Raw genomic sequence first — 19,224 nt, forward strand, 5'->3', positions numbered from 1 at the left:
TGCTTAAAGGTTGTTTTTTTTATTGATCACATTATGACGCATCAAGAAATTAGGTATGACAAATAAACCTTATTTGTAATGCATTTAAACATCCCTCTTCCAAACTTCAAATCTCTCCATACGATGTCTATTTTCAAAGTACATTATGTGAACAACAAGAAAGGACATGTATTAATACTATGGTAAATTTTTGCTTTCAGAAATATAGTAGTTAGGAAAGCAGGAAGAGCAAGGAAGACGATACAGTATTGTGACATCATGCCTTGTTTTTACACACAGGTGAACTATTTTATATATATAAAAAAATCATCATTGTAATATTTAGTCATATTTTAGATATATCCTCAGTTAATATATTATTTTGTACATATATTATTTACAATCTCAAAATCTGGTCTTCACAACTGACGGGAAGGTTTCCTATAAATGCGGAAACCTTTTTATAGTGTTACACACTATGGGAGGTTTAAACAGCACCGCTTTGGAGTCTAAATACACTTCTACCTACTGTGCTTCTTACATGATAACAAAGTTGTTTTTTTGTATTAATCTATGAAATAGGAGAGTAATAGTCATGCAAGGAAAATAAAGCAGAGCTAAAATGTAAGGAGGTTAACACTGTACAGTAAAATATAGACCAAACAAGTAGAAAACATGAGGAGAAAAAAAGTACAGTCTTACAGTCTTTTGCACCCATTTTTTCACGTATTTAAATCGCATATGTCACAAATGGGGTCTCATAAGTGTTGCATTCTCTGGGGTGTTGGGTGACAGGGATGAACAGTGCTCAATAACATACCATACCATGCCAAGCCAAAGCACACACTGACCTGGGCCAAACATCATCACAGAGGTGGCTAATCACAGGAGCATGTTATGACTGTTTGTCCCCCTCTTTCTTCAGGCGACTGTGGAGGGAAGAAAAAGCAAGTAGAGACATATGAGAAAATAGTTTAAAGTTGGGTTTAGGCTCTGATTGAAGTTGTTAACACGCAAAAGTTAAATGATCAAGACATAACAACTACAACTGGGGTGTATTCGTCACTGCTGTTCCACATGATACATCATAAAACATCAGCTGTTCTTAACTATACTGCTGTGCATTTATTTAATGGTAGGCAGTCTAGTACATGTCTTCCACAAACGTCTTCACTGTTAATATGCAGGCATAAGGGACTTTCACACCAATTAACTAATACACAACCTGAAATGGAGGAGGAAGTTGGGAAACTACCCAAATTAGACACACAATCAACTGTAGCTACTTCACATGATATTTTGTACTGAATTCAACACTTAGAGAGTAGCACCAACCAAAAAAATGGCATGACCCTCTCTTTTTTCCCTCTGGTGACACCGACAATAAATAACGAACAGTCCCTAAATTCAACTCCCTAAATGTTGAATTCATTTAGCAAAATGTACTGTGTGGATTAACATGAATCCTTGAATTGAATTAGTACACAAACTGTTGCCTTCCAATTCAATTATTTAGGCTAAACTATTGACTACAGTGCTAATGTCAGATGTCTGCTCCTACCACCGTTGACACTACATATATTTACCTGTAGTAATCCTCAAGGAGTTTTTGTTTTCTCCAGGAGGCGATAAAAAAAAGAAAACTGCAAACTGCATACTTTATTTGACATTTCCTTTTAAGTATTCACTTTATTTTCATAAAGCCTGCGCACCCACTGACAAGAACAGTGTGTTTGATTGTATTACTGAGTTCCTTATCTTTAGTCATGACTCATGTGTACCATGGCAGATGCATACATTTTGGCCGATCTTTTTACATACATCTTTTTATTACCTGTAGTAATCCTCCTGGCCAGGGAGGGGCGCCCCATGCAGGTGGTGGTGTCCGTGCAGCCACTGCTGCTCCAGAGCGAGCCTCTGCAGCTCGGCCGACTGGGCCTGCATGGCCTGCAGCTGGTGGGCAGCTGACATGGTGGGGGGCTGGGGGCCCAGCAGCTCCCGGGGGTATGCCACGCCTGGAGGGAGGGAAGGGGGCAACCACACAGAGCACACACATGACATGACGCAGTGCCATCATATACATGCACAAGACTGGCATCACACACATTCCATGACACAGGACTGGCATCACACGCTAGGAGCATGCCCAACACTGGAATCTCAACCATGCCCCACTCTACTGCCACACATGGAAAGACTGTCATGTGCATGACTACTATCACACAGGTCGCGACAACTGCCAACAACATAAACACACAAACACACACACGCACACGCACACGCACACACGCACACACACCTAAAACTGCCATCACATTTGGCAGACATGTGGCTACTCTTCCACATGTCACAAGAATTCCGTCATACATCTGTCTGTGTAGTTACTTCATGTCATGCTTTTTAAACTTTACCAGAATTCAATCTAATCAGTCAGTAATTAACAATGAGCATTGAAGATTACACTTTTTATATGATCAGAAGGACAATTACGGAGGTAAATAAATGAGTAAAGTAATGTATGATAATGACGATAATGATCAAAGTATATGCGCGCCACATAGCAGAATTTTCTTTCTGAATTCATCCAAATCAATCAATCAGAATGACTGGAGGCTGCCAAGAAAGCGCCAATGGTCCAGGGTTCATGTGAAAAAGAACTCACACACTCAAACACAAATAGTAACAGTCCTACATTATACATGTATACTAGACCTATAGCACTGGAAGACTTTGTCTATGATACAGGTAGTTTTACTTATTTTATAGAATATAGCAATAGAATAGAATAAAATAGAATTAGCATGGTAGCGAGCTACACCTAGAAAGTATAAAGCCTTAGGCCTTTTCTCCTTGTGGGCAGCATGCATTCCCTCACAAATCCTCCTTTTACTGTACAGTATGCCGCCCCCACATGGACATTTCAAGACAACACAAATAGTGCTTGAAGAGTGAGACTGAAGCACACAGCAGCTTTAAATTTCAACAATTTATTCGGCGCAATCGACGTTCAGGCCCAGCCACGTATAGGCCTAGTGCCTTTGGCTGTATAAAATGTGCGACATACCAAAGAGTGGGTGGCGGAGCATCTCGTGTTCGTGGGGCAGCTCGCTGAGGAGAGGGTTGGGCATGGCGCCAGGTGGGTAGGGGAAGCGGGCCAGAGGGGGGCCGGTAGCCAGCGGGTCAAGAGGATGGGGGCTGGAGCCTGGCAAACAAGAAGGAGTTACAGCATTACAAACACACATGGCATTAGAGAACATTGCAAACAATCAGTCAGCAATGCATACAATGAGAAGGTATGATGACCAGATAAAACTTTTTAGCAGAAGTTTCAAAACTTCAAAGGTATGAACAGCCATACTTTTTTTCTTTATTACTGTTATAAATAACTGTTATTCTGTTTTGGTGGTGGTGCATTATAGTGTAATACAATACAATACAACCTGTATTTATATAGCGCAATATCACAAATAAAGTTGTCTCAAAGCGCTTTCAAAACACACATACACACATACTATACACTTTCCCACGTTCATACACCAGCTCTGGCGGCTGCCGCACGGCGCCAATTGTGTGTGTGTGTGTGTGTGTGTGTGTGTGTGTGTGTGTGTGTGTGTGTGTGTGTGTGTGTGTGTGTGTGCGTGTGTGTGAGATGCTCGGTGCGTACCTTGTGCGAGTGTGTCCTGTTGATGAAGATGGAGGTGTGAGAAGTGCTGGTGGTGCTGTGGTATATTAGTGTGTGTGTGTGTGTGTGTGTGTGTGTGTGTGTGTGTGTGTGTGTGTGTGTGTGTGTGTGTGTGTGTGATGCTTGTTGCGTGTCTTGTGTGAGCGTGTCCTGTGTGGTATATTAGTGTGTGTTTGTAATGTGTGTAATGTGTGTGTAATGTGTGTGTGTGTAATGTGTGTGTGTGTGTGTGTGTGTGTGTGTGTGTGTGTGTGTGTGTGTGTGTGTGTGTGTGTGTGTGTGTGTGTGTGTGTGTGTGTGTGTGTGTGTGTGTTGCTTGGTACCTTGTGCGAGCGTGTCCTGTTGATGAAGATGCAGATCAGAGTGAATGTGGAAAGTGCTGGTGGTGGTGTGGCATATTAGTGTGTGTTTGTAATGTTGTGGGTGTGTGTGTGTGTGTATGTGCGTGTGTGTGTTGCTCGGTACCTTGTGCAAGCGAGTCCTGTTGATGAAAATGCAGGTGTGAGTGGATGTGCGAGTGCTGGTGGTGGTGTGGTATATTAGTGTGTGTGTGTGTGTGTGTGTGTGTGTGTGTGTGTGTGTGTGTGTGTGTGTGTGTGTGTGTGTGTGTGTGTGTGTGTGTGTGTGTGTGTGTGTGTGTTGCTGGGTACCTTGTGCGAGCGAGTCCTGTTGGTGAAGATGCAGGTGTGAGTGGATGTGCGAGTGCTGGTGGTGGTGCGGCGTGACGTTGAGCATCTGCAGCCGTGCCGCGGGGTCGTTGGCGGCCACAGAGGCCATGCGCTCGGCGTGTAGCCTCTCGGCCGTCAGCCGCTCGGCGTAGGTGATGTCGGGCCTGGACAGCCTCTCCCGCTCCAGCGCCGCACCCACCGCCGGGTGGAAGGCGAAGGGGTGCGGCGCTCCGGCGGCGGCGGCAGCAGCGGCGGCGGCGGCCATGTGCGGCAGCGCCAGGGTCCCGTGGCGGGCGAAGTGCTCCATGGCGCTGGCAGAGGCGGCGTGCATCCCCGCGGCCTCCAGCTCCGGCGGCTTGACCTCAAAGCCCGGCTTCATGCGCTCGCGGATCTCCCGTTCCCGCAGGTCGCGTAGCTCCCTCTCCCTCAGCGCGGGGTCGCCGGTGTACAGCCCTGGCATGTGGTAGCCCAGCAGCGGGTCGCCGGGCGCCAGGGGCATGAAGAAGGGGTGGTTGCGGTTGGTGGGGGACATGACGTGCGGGCGGGCATACTCGCTAAGAGTCCGCAGGGCGGGCGTGTCGGGGCCAATGTACGGGGGCACGGCGGCCACGGTGGTGGGGGGAGGGGCATCGAAGGACGGCCGCATGTGCACGTGGGCGGGAACCTGGCTCTCTATCGGCCGACCCTCAGAGCTGGAGGCTCTCTGTTGAACACAGATATAGGAAAGTAACAGATATATTACTGAATTTGCATTATCTATCATATTTCTTTGTTATATAATCCATACACAGCATATTAAATGATATCATTTAAAAAACATTATCATAAACATTTATATATATCTGAGGACGCAAGATAAGCAACTAGCAATCCAAATCTACGTAGTAACTTAACATTTTTATGTACCAATATAACCATGTCAAAATGGAAAATAATCTCCCTTGAACTATTTATTTTTTAAAAATCAAAACTAATGTTGATTAAATACTGTAGTTTCAGAAAACAGGAAAACGTACCGAAAGCTTCTCGGCACTCCTTTCTCTCTCCCGCTCTCTCTCCCTCTCGCGCTCGTTCTCTCGCTGGCGTTCTTTCTCCTTTCGGGAGCGCTCCAGGTTCTCCTCTCGTTTTTTGGCAAGTTTGGACGAGGCCAGCGGGGTGAAGTACAGGTCGGTACGGGCACACGAGTTGTAGCCACGATCCAGCACCTTAATGAACCTGAAAACGGCATCGTTTTACAGTGAAGAAATCAGAATATACAGTACGAGCAAAAAAAATATTTAACAGCTGAAATATGGTAAACCAATTTGCCAAATATGTGACTGTTAATGGAGTGAATATTTGTACATTTTACAACTACTTTTTACAACTACTGCATAAGAATATAATGGAACATCATTAGAATTACTTTTGCAGTAGTATAACTGGCTTCATCACTTATGATATATATGCCATATGATATCTAGAGGTGTCAGGTGAAGAGGGTTAGTCACAAGACAAGGGAGAAAGAATTAAAGTGATTGCCCTGGTCTTAACCTGAATTTGACAATGAATGGAATTTGACAGAACATGATTGGTCAAAAGCCTCATCTGCACCATGTGCTACATACCCATAATGTATTTTGCATGCTGCATTTACTGTGATATGCACTGCACATATTAAACAGTCGATATGTATAAGTAACACGTGAGGTGTTTACCGTGCTGACTGGCTGGCGTGACTGGACGTGTTGACCACGACGGGCTCCGGTGACGGGCTCCTGCGCATGGGGGGCGGGCTGTCACACTCCTCGCACGAATCATCCAGAGGCTCCTCTTTGATCGGCATGTGAAGAGACATGGGCATGGGCCCTCCGGCCACAGACGAGGAGGAGGAAGATGAGGAAACATGGGCCGAAGATGACGATGACGACGATGATGATGATGACTGATGCAGAGCCGCAGCTGAGGCCGCAGACGCGGCCGAGGCGGAGGCAGCAGCCGCGGAGGAAGAGGAGGAGAGGGAGAAGGAGGGCTGATTGGTGCTGGAGGAAGGCGGCAGGTCGTGGTGGTGGTGGTGGTGCTGGTGCTGGTGGTGCTGATTGGGCCGGTGGACGATGTAGTTGGGGTGGTGCTGGTGGATGTGGTGGTGGTGGGGCCGGTGGTGGTGGTGATGGTGGTGGTGATGGTGGGGCGAGGGGGGCCCGTGGCCCTGGTGGTGGAGGTGGGGGTGCTGCTGCTGTGGCTGCTGTTGCGGAGCCCCTTTGACCATGTGGCACTGCGACTGCGCCAGTAGAGGGGGTTGCTGAGCGGCAGGGTGGGACTGCAGCCCCTGAGGGTGAGACTGTGGATGGGAATGTGGATGCGCATGAGGGTGCGTGTGAGGCTGGGGCATGATCTGCAGGGGCGGGGGCTGGGTGCAGGCGGACGGGTGGTGCTGGGGCGGGGGCAGGGAGGCCAGAGGCTTGAGGGCCGGCGGAGGGGGCAGGTTGGGGGGCATCTGCAGGAAGGCCGGGCTGGCGGTCGCTGGGCTGGGCACGTGGTGGTGCGGCAAGGGCTTGCCCGTGTGGGAGTGCGGGATGGGAGTGGTGGGAGGGGGCCTGATCTGGACTGCTGATGGAGACAAAGGCTGACGCGCCGGGGGAGGAGGAGGAGGAGGAGGGGGAGGGAAGCGGGCGGTGGGGGGGAAGCCCTGCGCTGGATGGGATGGGCCTGTGGGATTAGGAGGCTGGGATGACGGCACGTTAGACTGGGTCTCGGTCACCGACGGCTGCGATGCCGATGGTGGTGGAGGAGGCGGCAAGTGGCTAGGGAAGGGAGGCCCCTGGAGGAGGTGGAAGGGGGCAGAGACGGTGTGGGAGCCCCGCATTGGATGCTGCATTTCTGCAGCGGATACTATTGCTGCTGCTGATGGTGGTGGTGGTAGTGGTGGAGGGGGCTGGAGGGATGACACTGGAGGCCGTGAAGGAGGGCAGGCGGGGGTGGCAACAGGGGGGGACAGGCGCTGCATGGGGGACACCAGCACTCCTGGAGATGACGGCCCACGCTGGCACGGGGTGCTGGGGGGCGGCTGAGAAGCCACGGGCTGCTGAGACGGAGCAGGTAGTGGTGGTGGTGGAGGAGGTGGTGGGGGGTCAGACGGGGCTGTGGCCCCTGTTGGAGGTGGTGGCCCCACGGCGGTGGCCCCTGCTGGGGTGTATGGTGGGTTGGATGATGGGGTAGCAGTGTTGGTGTTAGGGGCTCCTGCTGGTGGTGGCTGTGGTGTGAGGGCCGCGGCGGGTTGCTGCTGTGGCGGGGGAAGGGCTGAGGAGTCGGAGTCGCTCTCGTTGCCGGCCTGCAGGGGGCTGGGCAGGCTGGGCGAGGAGCTGAGGTTGTCCTGGTCTATGTCTTTGGTGTCGCTGCTTCCTTCCTCCTGGGCGCTGCTGCTGCGGCTCTGGCTGTCCAAACTCTCTACCTCGCCCTCGCCCTCGGGTTCCGCCTCTCCCTCCGCTCCCTCCCGTTCCACTTCTGCCACAGCCTCCACCTCTCCCTCAGCCTCTGGTTCGACCTCGGGCTCGCGTTCGGGCTCGGGTTCGACTCCTTCGGGCTCCGCTTCGACCTCGGCCTCCGAAAAGGAGTCAGGTCCCTCCTAGAGGAGCAAAGAGGGGATTCAGGAATGCACAGTTTAGGAGAGTACAGGAATGCACAATTTAGAAAAACAAAGGAACGCCCCATTTACAAGGAATACAGGAAGACCATTTAGATTAGAAGAATACAGGAAAACGTTCACTATTTCCCAATATCAAGTGTATGAGCCTTGGTAGTGTGTCAGCCTTCGTGATCACGCCCAGTGATTGGGTACTCCGCAGAGTTCACCAAAGAGTTTCCAATAACTGGGCATGACTACGACGGCTGACACACTTCGAAGGGCGCACACTAGACATTGGGAAACGGTCACAGTTTAAAAGGAATATGCATGATCTTTGACATTTTTATTCCGTTAAACTAGTGTTTCTCAATGTGGGCGCTAGGGAGGCGTTAGGGAGCCCTAGGGGGGCTCAGACCTTAGAGGACAGACAATAGATTAATTGCCTCTTACCTGAGTCTTTGATCTTTTACTGGCTTTAATCTGGGTCTCATCTCTGTCCTGTGCAGAATTATCTTCTCTTTGGCGCTTCACCCCTTTAGCAAGAGGCGTCTCCACTTTACCTTTCTGTATAATTAAGTAATAAAAACACATTCGGAAGCTAAAGGGATATATCTTTAAGCTTATGTCACAATAGAAAAATCAGTTACAGAATATATATAATGAGCAAAGCATGCTGCCAGTGCTAAGATACAATCGCATGGCATATGGAGTAAATTGATATACATTTACACATAAACAACCAAATATAATGACCGCCAGACTAGACTACATTGACATATATTACCATATAAACAGCCCAATAATGATATGTGGAGATGGAGATGGCATGCTGTTTGCAGATAGGCATTCGGCATATTGGTTGCAGCCATTTTGTAGCCCATGAATAATTCACGAGTGGAGACAGTGCTTACCTTACTGGCCTTCTGTGTGGCGGCGGTGGCCGTGTTCTTACTCTCTGCGTTGGAAGCTCTGGTTGCCATAGCGCCGGTGTTCTCTCGGTGTGGGGCTTGGCCGCCACGTGGCGGGGGGTAATTGTTGGGGGAGGATCTCTCCTCGGCGCCGGCGCTCGTTCTCTTGCGGGTGTCGTCGCCCAGAGAGGCCTTGCCGTCCGGGCTGCCCGTCACTCGCTTGCGCCCGCTTCTCAGGGACGACACCTACGCAGAGAAGAGGACACAGAAACAGACACACCTCTAATTAAGATGTACCGACACTTCAACATGTCAGTCCCCTTTATTGCTGTGCACCTTGGATTAAAAAAAAAACAGTCAAGACTACATCTTGGGGTTTCTCTTTACTTTTAGAGAATATTCTCTCACTGTTATTTCCTTAGAAATGCACACTCAACAGAGACACAAGCCTTTCGTTACAGATCAGAGTATCTCTCTGTTCTAATTCTATTGCTACTACTACTCCAGTACTACTGGCAGTATTGCTGTGCAATGTGCATTTTCCCAAATTCATCCGCAAACATGGCTGTAAACATGTGATAAATACAGTCTGTGTATCAGAATATTTCAAAGCTTACATTTCATACGCCAAATGACAAGTGCTTCAAGCAGAAGTGTAACAAATACTTCAAGCATAAGTAAAGTTATTGAGTGAAGGCCTTGAAGGCATGCTACACTAAAAACAATCGGAAAGCAAAAATGCTGTGTCGCAACATTTGCGCTATTGGCGCAAGAGTAAGACGCTAAGCTAAAAACAGACATCTGACAGGAAGAACACACAGCCTTCTACAAAATGCTGAATGCCTTGATGGAACTCAAAGTAGATAAAACAAGCAAAACACAACAGCAGACACAAGACAACACACAAAAACAGGCAACAAACAGAAGACCTAAGAGTTCACAGTTTGCTTACGGGAGCGCGACTGCATCTGGTCTTCATCCCGTGCCTTCCTCCGCTGCCATCCTCCTCCTCCTTGACGGGCTTGAACATGAAGGGGGGGTCGGAGGGCTTGGGCACGGGTGGCAGGCGGCGATGCTTGTTGAAGTGGTTGAAGCAGGGAGTGCACAGCAAGATGTTATCCCGCCCGCCGTGGTGCCAGTCCTTGGACGCTGAATAATATATCATGGGATGGGTAGATAAGGGTTAGCGGGAGGTAGGGAGAGAGAGCACTGGAACCTTTCAAAACAGGCAGCTAGCAAGGGCTGTGGAACTTCACTGGAACTTTAGAAAGCTGTGCATGTGTGGTAGTGTAACATCAGTACTTAACCTGCTAAAACGCTGACAAAAAAAATGGTGTTATACATTTGTTGTTACCAGAACAGCAATGACCAAGTAGTAGTAGGCAATGACCATAGTGCATTACTGAGGGGCCTGTGTAATATCCTAGTAGTGTAGTACTATGGAAGTTAACTTTTCAAAGACTATTACAGCGTTCCACTGGTGAAACGGCGTGCATTATGGGACTACACCTCTACTTTTGATCCCAAATACCTTTTTCCGCAATTTATTGCTTTGGTTTGGTTTCGATAACCAGCCTAGAAATCTTGAGCAATCCTAGTGGGACCAAAAGGGACCTGGGCAGCATCATGTTGATGTTGCTTTAATGTTATGCGCTTTTGTTATGCGTTAAACTAACAATTGTGGGAGTTATCACCCTCTAAACTCTGCTGTCCTTGTGGTCTGTTGCTTTAACGTCCAGCTCATTTCTCAGGTCACCACACAGTGCAATGTTCATCTTTTTGAGTACTCTAACTTGATCAAGACAAAACAAAACCATCACTCCCCAGGATGCTTATAATCAAAATGTCCTCTCCACTTACATGTGGTGTTGCAGTGTTGACAGACGCTCCCCTTCAGGCTGTTCTCACTGTCCTCACTGTCCAGGTCATCATCACTGGCCGAGCTCAGCTCCACTGGAGGACAAACAAGGTAGACAATGAAATATATTGTTCCTTTTGGATTCAGCTCGTTGTTTCGGTCAGATGGCTTGGTTACTTTCTAAACATGAAAGACATTTGTGGTTGTTGTCTTGCTTAAAACTTAAATCTCTTCTGAATATACGTATAAGGAGTCTTTGTTGGGATCAACATTAAACGAATCCTGATACACATAATGCGCACTCTCAGTAAGGAGAACCCAAACGGCACTGCCTAGCATTGCCATAAGTATTTCTCTATGATCCAGATTCTCTTCATGCTAGTTGCACTCTTTCCCTCTAAGAAAAACTCATTCATTAATTCATGCATTCATTGATTCATTCATAGTGAATGTATTCAGGCAATGCAATCAGTGGCCATGCAAGAGCAGAGGAGGAAAGGAGCCCCACTCACTTGATGGAGTGCGTGAGGTGGCGTTTGCGGTGGCGTTGCGGGTCTTCGCTCGGCGAGACGTGGGCTGCCTACGGTACTGCCTGTACGGCCGCAGCCCAGCAGCCTCAGGCGTCTTCTTCCAGTAGTAGTAGAACGTGATCAACTCACCCTGAGGGCCACAAAAATCAAGAAACACCATGTTATCACGAATAACATTACCAGGGAAAAAGGTGACTCAGACATGTCTTTCACCCTTTGGATGAACAACTGAAATTATTTAGGAGGCAAAACTTGAACATTTAAGAAGCTACTGAGAGTTGCTTTAAAAATCAGTTGAATTTTCTTCAAGGCAGTCCATTATGTTCTGACCAACACCAACAACACCAACACCAACACCAACACCAACACCAACAACAACAACAACAACGCAAAACACCATAAAGCATCCTTATAGAAGCTCACCGTTTTCTTGTTGGGCAGTAGCTCCTTACGAATCCTGAAGAAGTTCTTGCCATACTGACGCAGGCCCTTTATGAAGCGTTTCTGTTGAGATAAGAGGACAATAAGGGACGTAAACAGACAATCAAATGTTCACAATGAAGGTAAACACAAACACACAAGCAGAAAAAAAGGCCCAGACAGTGTTACAACTGTGTCACTCACTGCCATGGAATCAAATGAAACATACCACTTCATCCTCCGACCAGCACTTTTCGATCAGTTTGGGCACAGGTTTCTTCACCAGACACTGCAGGGCCTTCGCGGCATTGTAGTGACTCTCATGAAGCTACAAGTACAAAACAGGCAAAGTCACATCGATTTAATTTCTATTCAACTTACATAATTCAGAGAAATCTATGCCGTGATGATGTGCATGAATGGAAAGCCTGTGGACTATTGACAGAACAAAGAGTTCAATGCTCTCTGTATTTTCTCATTTATTTCATTAATCTGCACAATCCATCATGCTATCAACCACGCACTGATGAAGGCTTGATAGCCGAAACGCGTTTGCTTTTTGGACATGGTGGTAATATAAATAAATAATGAGACGCAGTTTGTGAGTGCGGATTTTTTTCCCTTAAGTTGATACATTTTATCGCGCACCCAAAGACTTTCGTTTTTCCAAGAAGTTTTCCAAGCGCGTCCTTTGCCAAAACTTGAAGTGTTTTTGGTTCTCTCTTTCTGTGTGTCCCTTCTGGCTTACCGTATTTAAAGCATTGAGAGTTGTGTCATCACGTGATGCTGCCAGGCAGCCGTCCTCTGTGGACCCTCCATCACACATGCCTGCAAACGCTGCCATACTCCTAGAGAAGCAAAGACAAACATGAAGGATGAATGGACTGATTAAAAAACGGGTAGATGATCAACTGAGAGAACTAAAGAGACTTTTAAAGGGACATTAAAGTAGTTTTAGTTTGGCTTTTATAGGGACATTAAGTAGTTTTAGTTTGTTGTCTTTGGTCACCCTGTAGGTTGAAAGCAGAACTCTCTCTCATTCAAACTACCTATTCCTCCACACATGTATACTACTGCATTCATATTCCATGGAGGGTGGCAGGAACATTTGAATTGGACTTATTAAAGCAATCAACAATCTATACAAAGCAAACAGCTAAATCAGTACAGTAAGATCCATTTCAACAGAATGGACCCAAGAATGGTAGAAAGTAACCACTGAATTCAAAGGAAGAGATATTAAATGAGCCTTCCTTTCATGCTGCATAAGAATTCCTGACCAAGTCACTCTGGTCAAGCTGTCTACCACTTCAATTTCAAAACAGCCATGAATGGAGGACAGTGAAAAAATAATATTTCCAATGGGGCTAGCTTGAGGTGAAGATGCATCAGTTCTATGACCCCCACTTGTAGCCCAGTTAAAGGAAAGAGTAGTCTGTTTGTTTGTAGCTTGACCCAGTGCCAGAGAGTAACAGAGACATTTGATGTGCTAAGACTCAACAGAGTGACATTAAGAAAACTGAAAGAAAATGGGTTAGTCTTCCTCTAACATGCACAAGAAAGAAATAATAAAAAAATGCCCCTCACCTGGCAGCCCTGAGGTACATGAGGAGGTCACAGTCATTGACCCCCGGCATCCACACCAGCTCCTCATTCTCCGTCACCGTCTCCGCACCAGGGGCAGGAGGAGGCTGCAGCTCGGGAAGCTTGGCCTGGGCACAGTGGACAGCATAAGGATGTGAGGACTATAAACCCCTTCATGAAGCTGTACCCAAAGTCAACTCTGCAATAGTTTTGGCCACCATAGGTTTTGAACTCGCTAATCTGACTCTCGCCAGATGAATGGGTTCCGCCTTGCTCCACAGATATTCATCTGGAGCTTTGCAATATCCACAGGTCAGCGAAGTTGTGGTTTTATGAACAAAAAAAATCCTTGCACGTGATTGGGTAAACACTTGTTGAAATTACAGTATCGATGTCGATGAGTGAGTCCATGCGAGTGGCCATTGTTGTCTGAAACAACTTTCATGTTTCACTTATTTTTACTTTCTCCACTATGTTTAAACGCTGTCTAGGCCACATCTCTGAAAATCCCATGATCCTCTTGGGTTCTACTGCATTTTGGTTCGAGATCAGGGCAAATCCAAAAGTCCTCCTGACCCAAATCATCACTCTTGTATCTTTGGGTGCTGGACAATATCTGGTTTCTTCAAACATTTCATGCCTTGTAGCACAGTGAGCATTTCAGGTACTGTATTGGTAATACTATGAAGCACAACACATTTGTCTGAATCAGAGACTGTATAGTGATTCAAAGATTGCCATAGCTTTGATAAAACAACATTGAATATGGAGGCCGTAGGCCATCCTATATTGTCTGTCCATAATAATTTGTCACTGTAGTCTTGCTGATGGACAACACACAAGATAAATCCCAGATTAAAACTGTGACACTGTCACGCAATGAGTATATTAGTGCACATTGTAATAACTGGGATGCTCTTTTCTGTTCACTGACTGCAACATTCCTACATTACTATTTACCAAACTTTTACTGGAATTCAAATCAATGGTAGAATTGTGTATCATTCGGACTGTGTGGTTGCACTTGCTAATCCTTCAAATTCATTTTAAAACATCTGTATGGTAAAGAACACAGAATAAAGGGATTATGTCAATGTTACCAGATTATGGCATCAAGTCCGAGAGGGATCAGCAGGTCAACGGGGTCAAGGTCATATAATATTCTATCTACTGTACATTGTGCTGTACAGTCTATATGCGTTCTGTTATTCAGTAGTATACCAACATCGTCCCTTATTTATGTGACTGCTACCTAAACAAACTGTCCAAATTTTCACGGATCCCTCTACAGTGTACTCTTCCCATTTCGATAGTATCCTGTCTCTGTTACAATAATGGAGTGCAGTGCAACACAGTAATAACAGACATAACATTATGTAGTTTCACTGTACAGTGTGCGTACATAATACAGTATTACGGTACATGTTAATGCATGTAGTTACATTGAAATAAAGACACCTTAAAATTAATGTTACCATAATTCCTCAAGCTTGCTTGTACTTTGCGAGTGTGTCTAAGCAAGTCTGAGCAGCATGTTTGAGTCTGCGCAAATTTATGGAAACAAAAACAGAACAAGCTGCACAGACATAGACTAATTAAATCAAAAAATATTAATTAAATATAGTTCTGAACAGTCAAAGTCTAAAGACTGGTCTCCATAGCACGTCTATGTCTTGATTTGTCCTCTGTATTGGATTGAAATGTCTGTGAAGTTTGTCATTGTGAAGGTGTCACACATTCAGAACGTTAACGTACATACACTTGGACAAATTCAAACGATTGCCTTGGACCAACTACACAGTAAAAACTGCAGTGTTAATTCAACACTTATGCTAGGGACACATACATGCGAATTTGGCAAAGCGAAACAAACTTTGCCATTCATTCCTATGTGGGTAGGCGAAGGCAAGCGAACAGGAGCAAAGCGAATTTCGCCTCTCTTCACTTCGCTCATTTCGCCTGTATGTGTCCCTAGCGTTAGAGAGTGCTCTGGGACTAAATACAATCTATTTGATTTACATTGACTCTCTAAGTGTTGCATTCCTGTGTACTGGAGAGTTCAAACCTGAGGCACTTTGACTCACCTGGTGGCTTGGGCCAACTCTGATCTCCCCCTGGGTGCTGTTCAGCTGCCTGCAAGAACAGGTGTGCAAACAGTACTGTCATGTGTTGAACATAATCAAATGAACCAATGTACTAATGCCAATAATGTACTTAATTCAACATCTGTATGGTAAACACATTAGCCAGGTAGGCCAATACCTCTGCTCACTGCACTTTTGTCCAGTCAGTACTACTGTATGACTGTTCATTAAAACTAAATGTGCATTTTAAGTGTTCTTGTTTTTACTAATGCTGATCCAGAATCAGCAACCTGGTGGAAGCATACAGTAAGCTTACTGTATACAGACAAGCAGCGCTTTATTACTGTATTGCACCATAGCGTTAGTTTTCAATGGTTCCTGTATTTGAGCAAACAAAAGAGACAATGGCAGTATGGGTAGGATTTGGTAGTTGCAGGCTTTTCACCCATCACCATAACTTACAAACCATGTACAAACATGCCACCATTGCTTGTTAAATATCAAATTGGCAGATTAATCAGTTTTAGCATTGTATGTCATCAAAGCATTTTTTTTATAACCTGTAGAAATGCATTGTACGTAATGACCCATGCAATAGAGCTTTTTCAACAAATAATATCATCTGCACACATTTACATTCGATATGAGAAGTAACCCCTTACTTTGCTAGTAACTTAACTACCATGCATTCCAGTGCAATGTTTAAACTCTGCTGCAACTATAACTATGTGAGAAAGAGAACCCCTTAATGTGTTCTGTAACACCATAAGGCTTGTAGTGTTTAGAAAACCGAGCTCCTAAAACATGTATATTGTCTAAGAGCTATGTGTTGGCTCTGATTTCCACAGCGCTGGGGCTCCGGGTCAGTATGAAAGCAATGCTAACAAAGTCCTAACACCTTCTCCTGGATTACTGTGAGCACAATCCAGGGTAGAGTGCCGTACATGCCAAAAATGAGGCTCACCATGACACGGTGCCAAGGGGCTGGACACACTACTAGCCTACAGTACCTCCTGCCAGACACCCAGACAGAGAAGCACCTCTCAACATAGTCATCTATTCTCCAGGGAACCAGTGTGGGTTTTTTTTAAGAGCAAACATACTGTACTGTATGTAGCCAAACAAATCTTGTCTGGCCTCTTATGCAAAACCGCAGCATAGTTGACAGATGTGTGCCCATGCCATAACTTAACATAACATTTGTCTTCTTTTGTTTAACATTGTACATACTGTGACTTTTACACTTCTAGAGTGTAAACTGAAGGTTTTCGCTCTCACTGGATTAAAAAATAATTCAGTAGTAATGGTGGTCAGCGTAATTGGATTAAAGGCGTTTGTTGTGGCGCTTCCTTCCTACTGCCCTGTTAAGAGCAGGAGGCTCAGGCTGCAGGTCAGTGCAAGTTCAGCAGAATATCCTCGATAGTCACTAGGCCAGGCCATCCTATTACACTACACTGTACAAATTTGGTCAACATTATAATCCCATAAATCCATTTCAGAGTGGGTCAGAGATGATTCGTGTGCACCGTACCCGCTGTGCCCCAGCAGCACCAATCACACAAGAGAAAAAAAGTAGTGTCAAGTTGTACTGTTCTCCGTTCACTGTACTGTTTCATTTCAATAATGGTTAAAACATCTTTTCACTATGCATCCTAGTAGGCTCAGCCTCCTCAAATTTTGTGGAAAAACTAAAGCATACAGCCTCTCAAATCTTTTGTTGATGCTGAAAACATATTAAGAAAAAAATCTACAGGGGTTGGAAGTCCACATAAAAACCAATGGCCTCAGATAATATTCAAATCCCTTTTGTTTTGATTGTATTTAACCACAACACTGAGACTTCAACACTTCGATCAATCCAACCAGTACAACAGATGAGTACCAATCTAGCCTGTGTTTCAGATGCACGCTTCTCACTAAACCAAAGGAAAGTCTGATTCCTTGGAGGCTGATACGGGACGTATTCATATTTACACTGGACAAAGACACCCATTGATCTGTTGCATGTAGTTGCCTGACTGGCTTTCCTTGTAATGATTTTCACAGTTTGAGCATACAGTGTTTGGGCTAGGTCGGTTTCCCATGGTATCAGATTGACAATATAGCCTACCATATAAAAATGTAACATATCATACTATTTGTTACTGTTGTTGTTATACGTGCACAATCATGTAATAGATGTAGTAGTAAAAAGTGCGTGGGTTATTTGATAATCTGAGGGCTACTTTTAGGGAAATAGATGAAGTAACTATGAACTTGTGGTCTTAATTTGGGTACATCCAAAAGGCAGTCTTCTTGACACTTTTACGCACAGGATCAAATGTCTCCTTTCGAGGCTCATTATCACTCAATGGAATCCGAATACATATTTCAACTAATTCAGTCATGTCTTATGTTTTGATATCTAATCCGTTCATTCTGTAATAACCTTCACATTGTAGATAAGGTCAACAAACCATTTCGCCATAAAGGGTGTAGAATGGTGTACGTGCAACGAGACGAGGTTACGTGCAGCCATTCAAAGATCCAGCCTACATGATACAGAATACAGACGACCAATACTTATTATCGGAAGGAAATAGGCCTATGCTATTAGACGGAAAACAACTCAGACTAAACAGCTACTTTAAAATACCATGCAAACTGGATGCATATATCGCGTGCATGGAAACTAGTGCATGTTAGCACAGTATATGCATCCCTGCACTATAGGCTACCAACTATGCAAATGTACTATATAACGACATATAGCGAAATAGGGAATAACTAATTATCATCATCTTAAAAGCCTTACTGTACTCTTTAATATGCAAATCCCGCCCACTAATCTAAAGCAACCAATCCACAAAAGGCATCACCGTTCCCTCCAAAGGTTACATAAATCGGGGCTCAAACCCCTCTTCAAACAAATCAATCAAATCGACGACGCAACCGTCTGAAAAGGCCCAGAAAAGTTGTATTTCGGGCGTTGGTGTGCGCTTTTCGTCGGTATTTGGGCTGCATTTCGGCTTCGACCATGCACCCAGCTCCCGGAAAGGACTGACAACACACACCGTTTTTAAAGGCAAAAATAATAAGAAATTGTTAACACCAAAACACACGGGTGACAGCTTCAACTACTAGCAAGCATAATCGACGAGAGTGCACAATAATAGCAAAATATAATCTATATAAAGCTTCGCTTCCGATAGGGTGGTTCTTCGGCCTTGGCTAATAATATGCAGCCGTACAAAACAAGCTGTCAAGTAGGCTGCCACAAATATTTGCACTAAAACACCGAAGTAGGCGAAAGTAAGAGTTCATGCACGAGACGTTTTAAAACCACACAATCGTAACAAAAGTAAACAAACCTTCGTGGACTGAACAAGTCGTCCATGTCGACAAGGCTGTCGTCTGTGTTGTCAGTTTGTTTAGTGCTGCAAGAGCTTAAACTATGCTATTCCTCTATTTCATACCACTCAAAATGGAGGATACGCTGACTATTTTCCCGAGCTCATGCAATGACCTCAGTCCTCACGCACAGCCTACTAAGATCCCCTTTCTACAGGCATAACTGAGCATGTGCCGCGACCACTAGTAATGGGATCATCCCTGTATATCCGGCCTGTCCACGAAGAAGATCTCGCGCATCGCCGACAGGCACAACACACAGAAGCCCCGTGCAAACACGGAGAAACGAGAGCATAAACACGGAATGGCGACAGGCATGCAGCGATGATGTAGCTACATTGTAGCCCGTGGATTTTCCGCAGGCGGCGTGTCCTGCTACAGTTGAATCATTATGCCCTCCCTGGATCGTGTTCGGATACAAAGTACCAACTGTTTGTTATGATTACACATTGTAGCCTTCCCCAAACTTGCTTATTTCTCTCACTTTATTTTTAAAAATAATAATGTAACAATAAGG

At 45.5% G+C, this 19,224-nt stretch overlaps 1 protein-coding gene across 3 annotated transcripts; it reads right to left on the reverse strand.

The window, feature by feature from the left end:
• Positions 1-2: 2 nt before the first annotated feature.
• Positions 3-19,106, reverse strand: rereb (arginine-glutamic acid dipeptide (RE) repeats b). 3 transcript variants are annotated; one of them, XM_063215673.1, is made up of 17 exons: positions 18,668-19,106; positions 15,318-15,366; positions 13,237-13,361; positions 12,398-12,497; positions 11,879-11,977; positions 11,653-11,733; positions 11,212-11,359; positions 10,702-10,794; positions 9,794-9,990; positions 8,845-9,087; positions 8,384-8,497; positions 6,027-7,933; positions 5,346-5,544; positions 4,312-5,032; positions 3,044-3,181; positions 1,814-1,994; positions 3-908 (listed from the first exon to the last, which is right to left on the reverse strand). In XM_063215673.1, the coding sequence occupies exons 1-17, from the start codon at positions 18,691-18,693 to the stop codon at positions 875-877; spliced, it is 4,455 nt and encodes a 1,484-aa protein (XP_063071743.1). In that variant the 5' UTR covers positions 18,694-19,106; the 3' UTR covers positions 3-874. The 3 variants fall into 3 exon arrangements, with proteins under 3 accessions (XP_063071743.1, XP_063071740.1, XP_063071741.1); XM_063215670.1 differs by lacking the exon at positions 18,668-19,106 and adding an exon at positions 17,774-18,639; XM_063215671.1 differs by lacking the exon at positions 18,668-19,106 and adding an exon at positions 17,774-18,639 and having other exon boundaries at positions 1,801-1,994.
• Between the last annotated feature and the right edge of the window lie 118 nt (positions 19,107-19,224).

The sequence above is a fragment of the Engraulis encrasicolus genome, chromosome 14 (genome assembly GCF_034702125.1).
Source record: "Engraulis encrasicolus isolate BLACKSEA-1 chromosome 14, IST_EnEncr_1.0, whole genome shotgun sequence".
Lineage (NCBI taxonomy): Eukaryota > Metazoa > Chordata > Actinopteri > Clupeiformes > Engraulidae > Engraulis > Engraulis encrasicolus.

What these genes read in the sequence shown, in the direction of transcription:
- rereb (XM_063215670.1), bottom strand. Translation starts at nt 17,835, where the DNA reads ATGGCTGCACGTAACCTCGTCTCGTTGCACGTACACCATTCTACACCC. An exon ending in ATGTACCTCAGGGCTGCCAG is followed by an intron (nt 12,498 to 13,236) that starts GTGAGGGGCATT and finishes TTGCTTCTCTAG; the next exon opens with GAGTATGGCAGCGTTTGCAG. An exon ending in CTCTCAATGCTTTAAATACG is followed by an intron (nt 11,978 to 12,397) that starts GTAAGCCAGAAG and finishes TTGTACTTGTAG; the next exon opens with CTTCATGAGAGTCACTACAA.